The sequence below is a fragment of the Symsagittifera roscoffensis genome, chromosome 5 (assembly GCF_963678635.1).
Source record: "Symsagittifera roscoffensis chromosome 5, txSymRosc1.1, whole genome shotgun sequence".
Lineage (NCBI taxonomy): Eukaryota > Metazoa > Xenacoelomorpha > Acoela > Convolutidae > Symsagittifera > Symsagittifera roscoffensis.
Genome location: NC_087066.1, coordinates 40,703,862 through 40,717,922, shown reverse-complemented (window position 1 = coordinate 40,717,922; position 14,061 = coordinate 40,703,862). Strand labels below are relative to the sequence as shown.

The window sequence follows — 14,061 nt, the reverse complement described above, 5'->3', positions numbered from 1 at the left end:
CTTAAATTTTCCAAATAATCTCGACGCAAGATATCGAGAACAATCATCAACAAATATTCCTTTAAGACTAGATTGGAATACATTTACAGCACCTCCACCATTATTTGGACAACATCTAGAAAGTAATCGCCTTCACAACTGGGCACTTAATAGATTACAATACCGACAAGACATTCACGACGATATCCGTGATCACAATATCCAAATACTCCAACAAAACAGTTTACAATTAAAGTTTGAAATCACAGTTAAATTAAACAACATTACTCAACATCCCTACCCATTAAATCCACCAAACATAACAGCTCAATCACTACCACCACCATTTATAACCACTGAAGTAATATATAAATACGACAGATATACCAAAAAGACAATTGGTTACATCACATTTTATAACCCATACTCAGGATTATCATACACATGTATATTCTAAAATTATTAATTTTTCTCCAACTCCTTTTTCTAATAATCTCAAATCAAAACATAAACCCTTCTCCCCGCACAGGACCCCAAGATTTATTAGTAACACATTACGATTGTGAAGAAAACGAACAAAAAACACTACACAAGTATGCAATAAATCAAGTATCACAATGCGAAACAGAACCCCAAGCCATAGAAACTACAAATGTAATAGCAACACTTTATTCAAAAGCCCGAGCAACAACAGTTACAGGATATAAATTCACAGCAACATTTTCTGAAAAGAAAGTACATTGTTCACAAGTCTCAAACGGAAATAAAAACCGACTTGACCATGAATCATTCTACCAGAGTAATATAGAACGACTTTTACATCTCAATCCCGAAGATTGTAAAAACGAGTTACTCCGACTAAACATCACAAAAAATAAAAACACAGATAGAAAGTTAGTATATTTCCAAGTTTTTTCAGATTCTGTACATCAAGCAGAACTTGAAAGATATCAAGGACATATAAAATTAGATGAAAAGTACCCATATAACGGCGCACACGGACGATTAACCTATGACATGCACGATAAACACTGGATACCACACATTGGTATAAATAACCCATCAAACTGCAAAGCAGACACAAAAAACAAAGGATACCAAGAGATCATGTTTTTCGATTGGAAAATACAACTCGAAAAAATACGACTCACACGAGATTTATCAGACAACACAATGATCTATCAAGGAATTAGATTACCTTGTAAAAACGACCAAGGCTATTGTGACCCTACAACACGAACACAAGCAACAATTGTTTGGTTCCCCGAAGACACATGTACAACATTTCAAGTAGCAAAAATACACGCTCGTATGATAAAATTTCACGAAAAATATTTTATACAATCAATACCATATGAACAAGTAAATCCATTACGAAAAATAAGTTCTAATTTTAGAAACATTCATAATATAGAAAATAAATTAACACGTTTTCAAATATATCAAGAAACAGAACTTGCATGTAAATACAGAAACCCACTTCACAAAACACAATACTCCGAAATATTAGTTGAATACGAAAATGGATTCGACATGACCACTGGAAAAATAAAAGTCGACCCATACGCCACAAGTCATCCTCCAAATGAAGAAACATCATACATACCAGTTAATTTTCAAAAGAATACAGGTCAACCTGGTGGACATTTAAAGCCCCAAGACGATCAAAGCACACGTTTACAAGAACTATCACTAATGAATAGTACATATTTCGGTAATATCCACTATGATATTCACTTAGATATGAAACTAGACTACACGATTAGCCGAATTTTTCAAGAAATCTCACTCTCTGAATTAGAAACACTACACCAACTATGCGAATTGGAAAGAACACAAATATTACAATCACTTGCACTAGCAGTATTAAAAATACCCTACGCAGGATATTTACTATCAGGAAATAGATCAAATTTTTTAGACTATGAAGGAAACATCTTATGGTTTTATACTTGTACTAAAAAAGTATCACCACTATACGTTTTTGAAGATAAACGATGCTATAAAAGAATCCCTATCTTTTATAAGAATAAAGTACATTTCGTTGACACACTTTCACGAAGAACCTATTTCTGGGATACCGCAGTCCCATGTGGATCAGAAAATAGCCACAATGTAGTACAACTAAACCCTGATGAAGATAAATATTACCTTCTCACCCCATATCCCACATTAATGCAATCACTCAAAAAATTTTCACCAGAAAGCATTCGCGCTATCGCTCGAAACCCAAATATAGACTTACAATCAATAGGAATATACTCAAAGTCAGATATTCAACATCACATTAGAACACAACAATTCCAAGAATTATTAACACAAATGGACACAATACAAAGACAATCAATTGACCAAAACTTACGCAAACTTGCCGAAACCGCAGGATTTGCAGACATCTATACGCAAGACTATAGCGGATATTTTAAAGACATTAAAGATTATATATATCTAAACGGTGAAAAACACCGTCCACAAGATATATCACCTATCAATATTTTTAGCTTTGTTACACTCAAGAATGAGATTCTTGATTTTCTAGGATGGCCCTACTACATCTTAGAAAAACTGACTATTTTATACGCAATGTTTAACTTTATTGGATTTCTTTTTTCACTCTTAAAAGGAATCTATAACACATGTGCTATACACACACAAGTCAATAGACAAGCAAGTGTAGCACGCATACTATTTGCAGGATTTTTTGGAATCTTTTCTACATCTATAAACAAAATTCTTTTAGACGCACAAATAAAAGAATATAACACAAAAATAGCAACAAGACAGAACACATACGACGAAGAACATAACAATGTAGACACAACGCCAACAGCACCACAGTTACCACCCCTACCACATAACCATCCATTATCCCTAGTCCCACGTAATTTTCGAAATTTAGCCATAACACATAATCAAAATTTTAGACCAACTATATCACAAAGTCTCATCCAACATATAATGCCACACCACTCTTAAGATGAAAATACTTATGAACAAATTATAGAACAACCCCATACCACCGCTTTTCAGTCTCAAAATAATAATTTTTTTAGCCCACGATGAGCCGACAACTTGGATCCCTACACCGATCAAATTCCCACCCAACCAACCTCACCACTCCAATCCCAATAATACCACTTTTTGCTTTTCCGCCACCCGATTTCCCCACCAGTAATGTAACATCCGGCATGAATTCCGATACTAATTCACACATCTCAGTTTTATACTCCATCTCACAACTCAATAACCCGAATATTGAAACCCCCGATGAATTTGCCGACTCTGAACCATCTCCATCAAATAATTTTCACACCAATTCCTCAAATTTTTCCCAACCCCCTTTTCAACCCATACTACCAAATAACCCTGTCCCAACCAATTCTACACCCTCTTATGCTTCCCAAGTCACTCCAACCTACTCCTCACTTCACTCAGACCAATCATCTCATTCTCCAGACACCCCCCGAATCTCCCCAGAACTAGATAATTTCATTACCCTACAACAACAACCCTACCACCTTGACACCCCAACCATAAACCAAATCTCATCCACAATAGATTCATCCAACCCTCCTACCCCTACACCCTCTTCAATTTATACTGAATCATTAGCACCATCATCCACATCTACTGAATCTTCACTCAGCACTAATAGAGCTTACCGCACTTTTAAAAGAAAGTTCCCCAACCATCCTTTCCCAGCGAAACCAGGAACAGCCCGTGAATATATCAACCATCCAAAACACACTAACACAAAAGAATTTTTAGCTATCACCTTACCCTCATTTCCACAATACACCTTAAACACCCCTCACGACACTAACGAGACACGTAACTTTGTAGACGAACACGTTTTAATGCCTACCCTTCCTTGGACCTCATATTATCATTTTACTAATCCCCTTTGCTTACCTTCATCTAACACTCACATCGATATAGAACGAAATAAGGACATGCTATATCGACTCACTACACCACTAACACCTAGACAATTTACTTACATTGGATATAAAAAATCACTAAAAACACACACTGCACCCCGAGCTAATGAATATACACTAGAATATTACGATCATAACATCATCAGAACTAACCAAGATCAATTCTTAGACGACGATCGCTTCGCTAACCCACAAATCACCGAGAAATTTTTCATTAAAACACCATATGTATTTACACTAAATATCTTCGATCGCAAGTTTGACCACATTATTTCAGAAGCACTAACAGACACACAAGCCTACGAAAGTTTTAAAGAACGCTTCCAAATATTTTCACTAACCTTTCATTTCCTTGCACCACATGAAAGAGATTTGCACTGCTCACACGATATTATGTTGCGCACTAAACAAACACAAACATATACTTATTATCGTTTCATCCAAAATCACTTTGACCTACACACTCCCTCCAGACAACCACACCATCGTTTTCAATTCATCAATTCCAAATACACCTCACCATTCTTTCTTAACTTCACATATTGCATTAAAGATACTAATCTTCATGGTATTCTTCGAAATTATGATCCCATAACCCTAATGTATATTTTTTGTCCCATCACCAAGACCTTCAACGCAGAAGAATCCCGACCCTTCCTTATCCCACACGAGTTTGTACAACCTATAGAAATCCCCATTTTAGAATTCATCCATAACACTAAATTCAATCACAAATTATATAATCTAATCCAAAACACACCTTATGAATTTGCAGTTGGCACTGAAGAACTAACCACCATTAAAGCACTTCAATTGCTTTGGCCACTACTTCAAACTAAAAATATCATCCGCATTTTAGCTAAATTACTAACAACTTCAGATCTCATCCACGACATCTTCCCCCACGGTTTCTTCCCCGACGACTAACAGGTAAGTATGAATTATACATATTACTAACTAATTAAAATATTAGAAACTCACCATTCTTTATCCATGTTTTCTTTAGAATTTTAGCCTTCATCCAACGATCATCTGAAAAATTCACAAAAGAAAAATAAAAAATAGCAAACTTCTTCAAAACTGTTTAAAACCCTATTAAATTTTTGCACCAACAATTAAATAAATATAATACCAATGCAGTAATTTAATTTATAAATTTTTCCCCCACAAGCAGTAAATCTAAAAATGATGAAAATTTGTAACTTAATTTTCCCCAACAACTAGCAGTAAAATTAAAAATTCTATGTAATAAATTGATGAAACGAAAATGCAGTACTAACCTTTTGATATTTCCATTCATTCGCACAAACATTCTATCCACACTCGCACAGCTCGCCCACGAAGAATTGTTTAAAATAATGAAATTCAGTTTCAAGCTTTCACACTCGATAACTCTAACACAAGATAACACGTTTCAAACTTTCCTTTAACCCGGTTGGAAAGGAATTATACACTAAACAACACTAACCAACGCAGCTTACTAAACACCACAAATCATAGAATAACAGCATGACTAAGAAAAGGAAACCAACGGTACCCAAACCGGATTAACCCAGTTTAAAACTGGATAATTTATTCTTTTGAAGACTATTATAAAGTCTAAGAAAGAAATAATAAAACACAAAAAAGTCGAAAGACAAACCCATACCACAAACAATTTGATTTTTGAAAAAAGGACACAACCAACAAGACATAAGAAAAACCACAACAAACCCAACATAAAACGTTGTCACATAACAGGACCTCTCACAAAAAACCGCATGCAATCATACTCCCACTCCTGGCCTAACCCACCAGGAAGGACGTCCTGAGCATGCTCTATAGCCGGCCTAACCCACCGCGCTACATCCACGCTTTGTGACCACACTCCTATTTTTAATAAGAGCTACTCAAGGGTGAGTAACTCTTCAAAATAACTGAACTAAAACAAAAAGCTTTTGTGAAAACAACTAACCAAAATCATAATTAAAAAACATTAAACTAATAAAAGTTTTATAAAATGTAAATTATATTATGCAATATATAGATCAGCATACAACACCAAAGACGAACATCCAAAGACAAAATGAACCCACTACACTCGAAAAAGAATGGCCAACCACAATCAATATGCCACTCACAATCACAACTCAAAGGATTTAGAGTACGACTTGACTTCGCAGAAAAGGACTTCATTGAACTAGAACAATGACCACCTCGATGTTCAAGTATACGTACAGATCCGAGTAACCAGGCATCCCCTCCACGCACAATCTCCACGCCATTCCCAGACAAGATCAAAACACAAAGAAGTTCTCATCAATGAAACAGAAAAACCTGACATAGCCAACCATTCTGAAATCAGATTTGAGTTTGTTGCGAAAACCCAGTCGTTGTCATGAGATGACACAACGATCGAACCTGGAACTTCTCTAACAAGAGAACCCAGAAGAAATATGATGTTCGCCAAACACCAACGTCCATCATCCATCCTTTGAATTACAGAAAGACTATTCTAAAAAACTCTGTAAAACCCGGATGGGTGGAACCTGATCTAAACTACATTTTATGATTGGATAAATTAGATATTTTACCAATGTAAAGTATTTAATATTAACCAATCATGATCCATCTGACTAACAATCCACTTATTTGTAAGTGCTGAAATTACTTGTAATTTCAGCACCAGAGAGATTTGAATTTAACTTAGAAGTTAGTTGAACTCACCCGAGTACTTCAGCAGCCGCAATAAACCAGTATACCCTAGATCTATTGAGCCTAGCAGAGACTAGTTAAACAACCTGAGACTAGATAGTATAAGAGTAAGATTAGGATCGGTATTAGACTAAGAAGTTGCACGAATCTATCCGGCCGAAAATAAGATAGCGTGACGAGCAGACGGTGTACCCTATCCGAAATTACTCTATGAGTTATACACTTCGGTCATAACTCAAAAGTTAGAACAAAAATCAGGGTGTTTGGTTGTTTCAAACCCCTTCCCCTTTTATAGCAGTGATCGGTCGCATGTGAAATATCGTGTTAATTTCTGCTCAGACTTTAATAGATTGTATCAACTCAGCCTAGTTCCACTGAATTTCACTGTTTTCTCAATTGCGACTGCATGTATGAAATTCACGGGCAGTAATAATCATTTCGTTTTTTTTTTGTTCAAATCAGTTAAGCTCTTTATGTTCAAATCAGATGCCAATTGCCTGATTTGGATCCTTAACTGCCCCTGCAAAACCTAACCTCATGTATGCTAAATGATTCGTTCGGAAATGGTTGATTGACATGTTAAAACGGAACTTCTTATTTTACGCCGGTTTTAAGGTTCTAAACGGCAATCAAACCAAGTGAATATTTGATCTGGATTAGATTGATTAAAAACAGTATAAGATGACTTATGATCGATCAATTGTCGTTAGACTTAACGCATCTCATATTCGACAAATTTCAGATAATCTTTTTCTTTGTTTTTGAAAATTGGCAGCGGAAATTTTTAAAATCCATCTTGCGACCAAAATATTTTTCACCAGTTTAAGATTCGTACATATTGCGACCAAAATATTTCATTCATATTGTAGAAGCTTTTATAATGGTGGCGCATTACCTGCTAAAAGAACATTCTTTCGTGAAATAATCGTGAAAAATAATCGTGAAATTTTGATTATGTTCTAAGTGCATTTGTTATTTATTTGAGATCGCGGTTTGGTTTGACATTTTTTGTCATAATATTGAGTGGGGCTTAAATCGTTCCTTCTTGCCAGGTGAGCACTAATGGAGCATGTGCAGGTTGCCCTCAATATTACGTCACACTACCCAAATAATTACCTAACACTAATCCGACAAACTTGAGAGCAGAAAAACTCTTGAGACGACAAACTTAGCGAATGATTCTTAAAAACCGACTTTTGAATGAAGAAATATTCTCTTTTTGTGTAATGGAAACTGAAAAAAAATAAATAAACACCAACTCCAATTGATAGGAATCTCTGCTTTGTGTTTTTTCCAAAAGTGGATCATTTAGCCACAAATGTTACCGTAAATATAAGACTCTTCATAGATTTTGTGAATTGCCAGCTTTTTGAGCTTTCAGGCGTATCCTTTTATCAACATTGGATTACAATCCACATGCGCTTGCTCTCAATCAAACACAGTCCTTTGTTGCTTTAACTCAAATTGATATTTATGCCCAACTTTAGCAGTTACAAGTCTTACTTAGTGCACCAGTTTGTTGTTAACTGATCAAAATCTATAAACCGATATAGAGAAAATTGACATATACTTGACCGATGGTAATAGTTAGTGCGGTCTATATAATACTAAATTAAACTGCCTGCGTCTAATTTGAGCTAGACTTACCATATCAAAACAACAAATAAAAATTTAGTTGAACTTTTCACTTTTCATTTTCGTAAACAGAAACCAGGCCCTGAAAAAAACTCTGAGAGTTTCGACAACTCTCCTTCAATTTGCCCGATATTTTCTTACCTACAACAGAGGGGCTAGGAAATTAGACGATAAGCAAATTAGACGTGACCGACAAAAACAATTTTAAACGTTAAACTGTTTTTGCTAAACTAGCATTTTAGACGGAAAGCAAAGGGCTAACAAAATAAATTACTTAAAACAAGTTTTCATGATTACAAAAAAAAGTATATGATCCCATTGCATATCAAAATATTCATCAAAATTGATTTATAAAACGTTAATCTCAATATTATAAAACATTTTTGAAATGCATAAATTATACAATTGCGGCATGTAAAAATGCGGAATGTGAAAATTGCGGCATGTGAAAAGTTGATTAAAATTTAAGAAAGCTCGAACGAAAGTTAATTGAATAGTTACTAAACAAATTTCAGACTCGAACAATACAATTACGTCTAATTTCCCATACTTGTAATTTTGCATCGACGTCTAAATTCGTTTTTGTTGGTCACGTCTAATTTGCTTTTCGTCTAATTTCCTAGGCCCCCTAAAACAGTTATAGACTGTATAAAGATTGTAGTAGAAGGCTTTATAGTCAATTATGGAACAATAACGTTATTATAGACCAATATAATTATAATTATAGAACAATCGAACAATCAGGGGGGGTCTGGTTTTGCCTCATTAGCGCTTTAGACAGTGATTTTATTTTAGATTTATTTACAAATTGATATCCGGTCTTCTTTCTTCTTTTTTTTGCATAGTTACTTTGTTTGAACTTTTAGATCGGCATAATAGGAAAAGAAAGTTAAATAATTTGTTTTTTTTTCTTATAAAAAATGATCATTTTTTAATAATTTTTATTTGATCAGATAACAATTTGAAAAACAAAATAATATTAAATTTTATTATAATTATCTTAGGCGAATTTCAGCAAAAAAAGACTGCTCGTATCAGGACAAGGCATTGAATATTTCGACTGTCGATAAACTGGCCTGAACAGTTTTTAGTTAATGAAACATTGATTAACTATCAATTTTAAGCTAATAATAAGAATTGTTCATGGAATTGGTAAGTGGTGCAGGATAATTTGCCACTGTAAATCATGCACGTTCAACTTTCAGCATCAAAGTATCTCACGCGCTTTTTTAGACACATTAGTTTATCAATGAGCGTTTCACAGCAAACTTTCAGTCAGGATAATCTAATGGTGAGCGCAATCCTTCTGGGAACACAAAGATCCATGGACATTGAAAGTTTGCACAATCAATCGACAAGATGACATGACATAGCCAGCAGATTTAAAAAAAACGCCGACTGAACATTTAAATGATCTAACAAACACAAAGCTCGAACTACAACTACCATTGTTATAGAACGGCTAGGCATTAAAATTCTAGATAGCACCTTTTACTAATAACTAGAAACGTATTGCGGATATCTTGCAAAATGAACCGTTGATAACCTAAGGAATATACATTTGAAAGGAACATCAAAAAAGGACCGCAAAAAGATACCGTCAGTAGCGAAACTAAGAAAAAACCAATGAGATGGGAAGCTGAAAAGTATAACTTTGACCAAACAGGAGTTATGTATGGAAACAGTATCAGTGGACGGACTGAACATGATGACAAACAGTTGCCTATTCCTACCATTAGGGGCAGTTTAGACAGTAGAAGACAAAAATAAAACGAAACGTCAATACAACTTGAGCATAAAATCTGTGCGATTTATTGCCAAAACTGTTTGTCAAGAAATAGTAACATTTTTGAAGTATTATTTTTTGTAGACAATAAGATAAGCATGAAAATTTGAATTCCATGCAGAGCAAATGGACTTGATATCTAAAGTAGGTTGAGGTCAATAGATACGCGGCTGCTCATGTTACACACTAACCAGAGTTGACCACCATACACAAAAAATGCTTGCCATGCAATTCCATACAAGAAATGTTTATCATACAATTTCATAAGGCGATTGTATGGAAAAATGATTATCATACAGTTTAAAAGTTTGATGGTTTTAGTATAATATTTGTGTAAGAAAACTCTTAGATAATTCAGGTGGTTTTCAACGCATTGCAAATGCAAGACGATCAAATTTTTGGTGACTCTAGTTTTGAGTAAACCATAGTTTTTGTCATTTGTGTTCGGTCACGAACAGATCCCAAAAATTTTAAGAAATTAAAATTCTAAAAACTCTTTTTTTTGCCTCATGGGAATAAGCTAGTCATACAATCTTCATATATGAAAAATCACTAATCATAGACTTCCATGCAATTTTTCTGTACTTATGGAAAAAGTGTATGGAAAAACCGAGTGTATGGAAAAAGTTTACAATACATTTTCCATATATGGAATTTGTCCGATAAACACTTTTTCATTTATTGCAAAAAATTGAAAATTTGCGAGACAACAAAATCTAAATTTCAGGAAAAATTTTTCTCAATTTTCATTCTCAGTGTTCCGAAGCAAAAAAGCAAAAAATGAGGCGGAGCAATAAGCAGAACGGGTCCAAGAGCAGAAAAACAGAAAAATATTGACTTGTACGGGCTAAATAAATTAATAAAAAGGACTTTTTTAAAGTTTTTCTGCTCTTGGACCCATTCTGCTTTTAGGCCATTCTGCTCATTGCTCCGCCTCCACCTTCACCCTATTTATAATTGTACTTTTAGCAATTGATTTCTTCTTTTGTTGAGTGCGGGTGGTAACCAAAACTTGACGCTGTTGCAAATAAACTTGGAGCATTTTTAAAATTTATCTTCGATCCTCCCACCCCACAGACAATCTAAAGAGCAATATGATATATTTAAAATCTAATTCGGCCAATTACCTGAATTCATTTCAGTTAGGTAGCAAAATCGAAATGGATTTTTATTTGAGGGGATCGGCCTATTAGCATATGTGTCGATTAGCATGCCTATGTAAAAGAATGGAGATTGAAGATTTGCTGTCACATTTTGCTTTCTCAAGTTTCCAATTTTGGCCACCACGCACTTAGCCGAATTTTGAATTAGTCGAAAGTGAAAATTTCACTCTCATAAACATATCAAGTGATTTTCGAAAATATTTGAAATTTTATGCTAGTTTGTTTTTCGTCTGAAGCACGCAGAGTTAAAGCAAACATGATATGATAATAGGCACACATGCTAATCGCTCCGCCCCCCTCTAAGTTTGTACTAACATGAGCCGACTAGGAGAGAGCATTTCTGAGTGTCGAGAGGGAAGAATGTGAGAATCATGAAGCACTTGGAGGTCACGCGAAGTCTATAACGAACAAGTTGAAAAAACTAAAAGTAATATGCATTATAAATCAAATTCAAAACCTCAATCATACGATTCTTCACAAATTAAATCAGTTTCAAAACGTTCTTAACCATTTAACTCTGTTAAGTGGGATTTTTTTGTATGTTACTTGATTGAAAACGACTTTTTTGACCTGTTTTTTCTAAATTTTGCCTGCGGCGCGAAATTTTTGGGCAATTATCAGCGCAATGTAAAAACGATACGATTCACCCAAATATTTGTATGCTTCACGCTCGATTCTTTTTTTGTTCATCCAGGGGCGGATCTAGGATTTTCTCGAGGGGGTGAGGGACGGGGCGGATTTTCAAAAAAAAAAATTCGAAACTTTTATCAACCTTTTTTTAGGTCGATCAAATTCATTTTCTGAGCTCTCCTAAATCACTATAAGACCTCATTTTGACCAATTTTTCTGCGCCGTAGGCAAACTTTTGAAGAAAAAAAAAACGGGCCAAAAAATTTTTAGGCAATTTTTGGAAAACTTTGACCAAAATTTGCGTTTTTTCGGCGCGCGCTCCCACCTCAAAATTAGCATTTATTGGCGTCAAAGACGCCTTTAGAGTCCTTCACCAGAAATGGATATCTCAAATTAGTACAAATGGGGACCCTTTGTGTCGGCAGGGGGTCGATGTCCTGATGGAGGGGGGTTTATCTATCCAGTTTTGCTCTATCTGGCAACCCAAAATGATTGATAAGTAGAATCTGATCAGTTTGAATTGACTTGTTGAGATAATTGTGAACCCATTTTTTTCTGAAAATTGGATCAATCGTTTTTTTAAAAAAAAACATGCGGTACGCATTTCAGTCGATGTTTTTCTTGAAGATTATGAAATAAATATGCTTTAGTTGCAAGGTGCATTTTCCATTTATTTACAAGTGGCGCGGTTCAAGACAAGAGAACAAAGAACAAGAGTGAGAAAATTTCATAACTTCAAAACATGGTCTTACAAAGTCTTGAAATCAATGAAAGTTGTCTTCAATTGATCAAAACAAGCAGTTTCTTTCAGGGGCGGATCTAGGATTTTCTCGAGGGGGGGGCGGATTTTCAAAAAATTTTCCAAAATTTTGACGACCTTTTTTTTTTTTTAGGTCGACCAAATTGATTTTTCGAGCTCTCCCAAAGCACTGTTTTGCCCCTATTTTGGCAAAATTTTCTGCGCCGCAGGCAAATTTTTTAAAAAACAGTCAAAAAAGCCGTTTTTGGGCACTTTTTGAAAAACTTTGCGTTTTTTTCGCGTTTTTTTTTGGCGCGCGCACCCCCTCAAAGTTAGTATATATTGGCGCCGAAGGCGCCTTTAGAAAAATTTTAGGGTCGGTCGGCCAAAAACGGATTTCTGAAAAAGTATCAAAGGGGGGACCCTTTGGGTCGGGAGGGGGTCGAATCCCTGAGGGGGGGGGCGTCCGCCCCCCCCCCCCCCCCCGCCCCCTCCTAAATCCGCCCCTGGTTTCTTTTAAGTGGCGTCAAAAATTTGGTAAGCAAACAAGTAATAATAACTTCTCCCAATTTTGCATTACCCTCAAGCTAATTTTCAGTCATTTTTCCAGAAAATTGAAAAGAACCCAAATAGTTATTCAAAACAATAAATCTTAACACTCTCTTTTGTAACTGAAAGTTTTGTACTGCAAGTCTTTCAACTTCCATCAATTGATCCATCTATCATAAAAAACGCTTCACAAATAACCATCTATCATAACAAACGCGTGGTCTATTAGAAAAATGAAGGTTCAATTGTAGAACGAATCAAAAATAATTGGCTAAAACATGTTCAATTTGCATCGTTAACTAATGAAAAAGTTCTCATGTTCGTTGCAGCTCATTTCCTCGGAGATACTCAAATTGATAGGAACTAATTCCCAATTTGATTTTTGACCATCTCTTAACAACTCATTGGCCATGCTTTTGCGGGCGTGAGAAAAATTTCACCAAGAAGCATTCACGGAAAAGACTTATTTCATCCAAATTAGCAGAGGAATAAGCTAAGTCTACTAATAATCGTTGTGATCACTCAATTCTCTCGGCTCTTGGTCGCGTTGTTTTGCCATTGATTTACTTTTCTCAGAGCACCGTTCTTTAATGGAGATCAAATTGAAACCCCCCCCCCCCGCCCCTCAGATAGACCAAGTAAAAATCTTCCACCCAAGTATTTATTTCAGATTAGATTTGCTAAACGCTGCATGTAAAATGCTCATATCTGAGTGGCTGAAAATTCCCATTTAGAAGCATGTTAACATCCTCCCGTTTTATTTCAAACATAAAGGCGTTTTTGACCTTTAATATTCAAAATTTTAGTCTAATGAAGTGAAAAAATTGTTCTCAATTTTTTGGGTTGGTTTGATGATTATTTGGAACTCAGATGTCACTTAATAAAGGTCACCAGAATTTTATGGCAGAAAAAAAGCTAGTTTATTGACTCACTAATTTAAGCGTA

At 35.2% G+C, this 14,061-nt stretch overlaps 1 protein-coding gene across 1 annotated transcript in view; it reads right to left on the bottom strand.

Moving 5' to 3' along the window:
• Positions 1–14,061, bottom strand: part of LOC134846300 (gamma-aminobutyric acid receptor subunit beta-3-like) — a 159,622-nt gene that overhangs the window by 132,364 nt on the left and 13,197 nt on the right. The window contains exon 3 of the mRNA XM_063863595.1: positions 11,514–11,596. Coding sequence (XP_063719665.1) covers positions 11,514–11,596 — 83 coding nt within the window. The remainder of the gene's footprint in view (positions 1–11,513; positions 11,597–14,061) is intronic.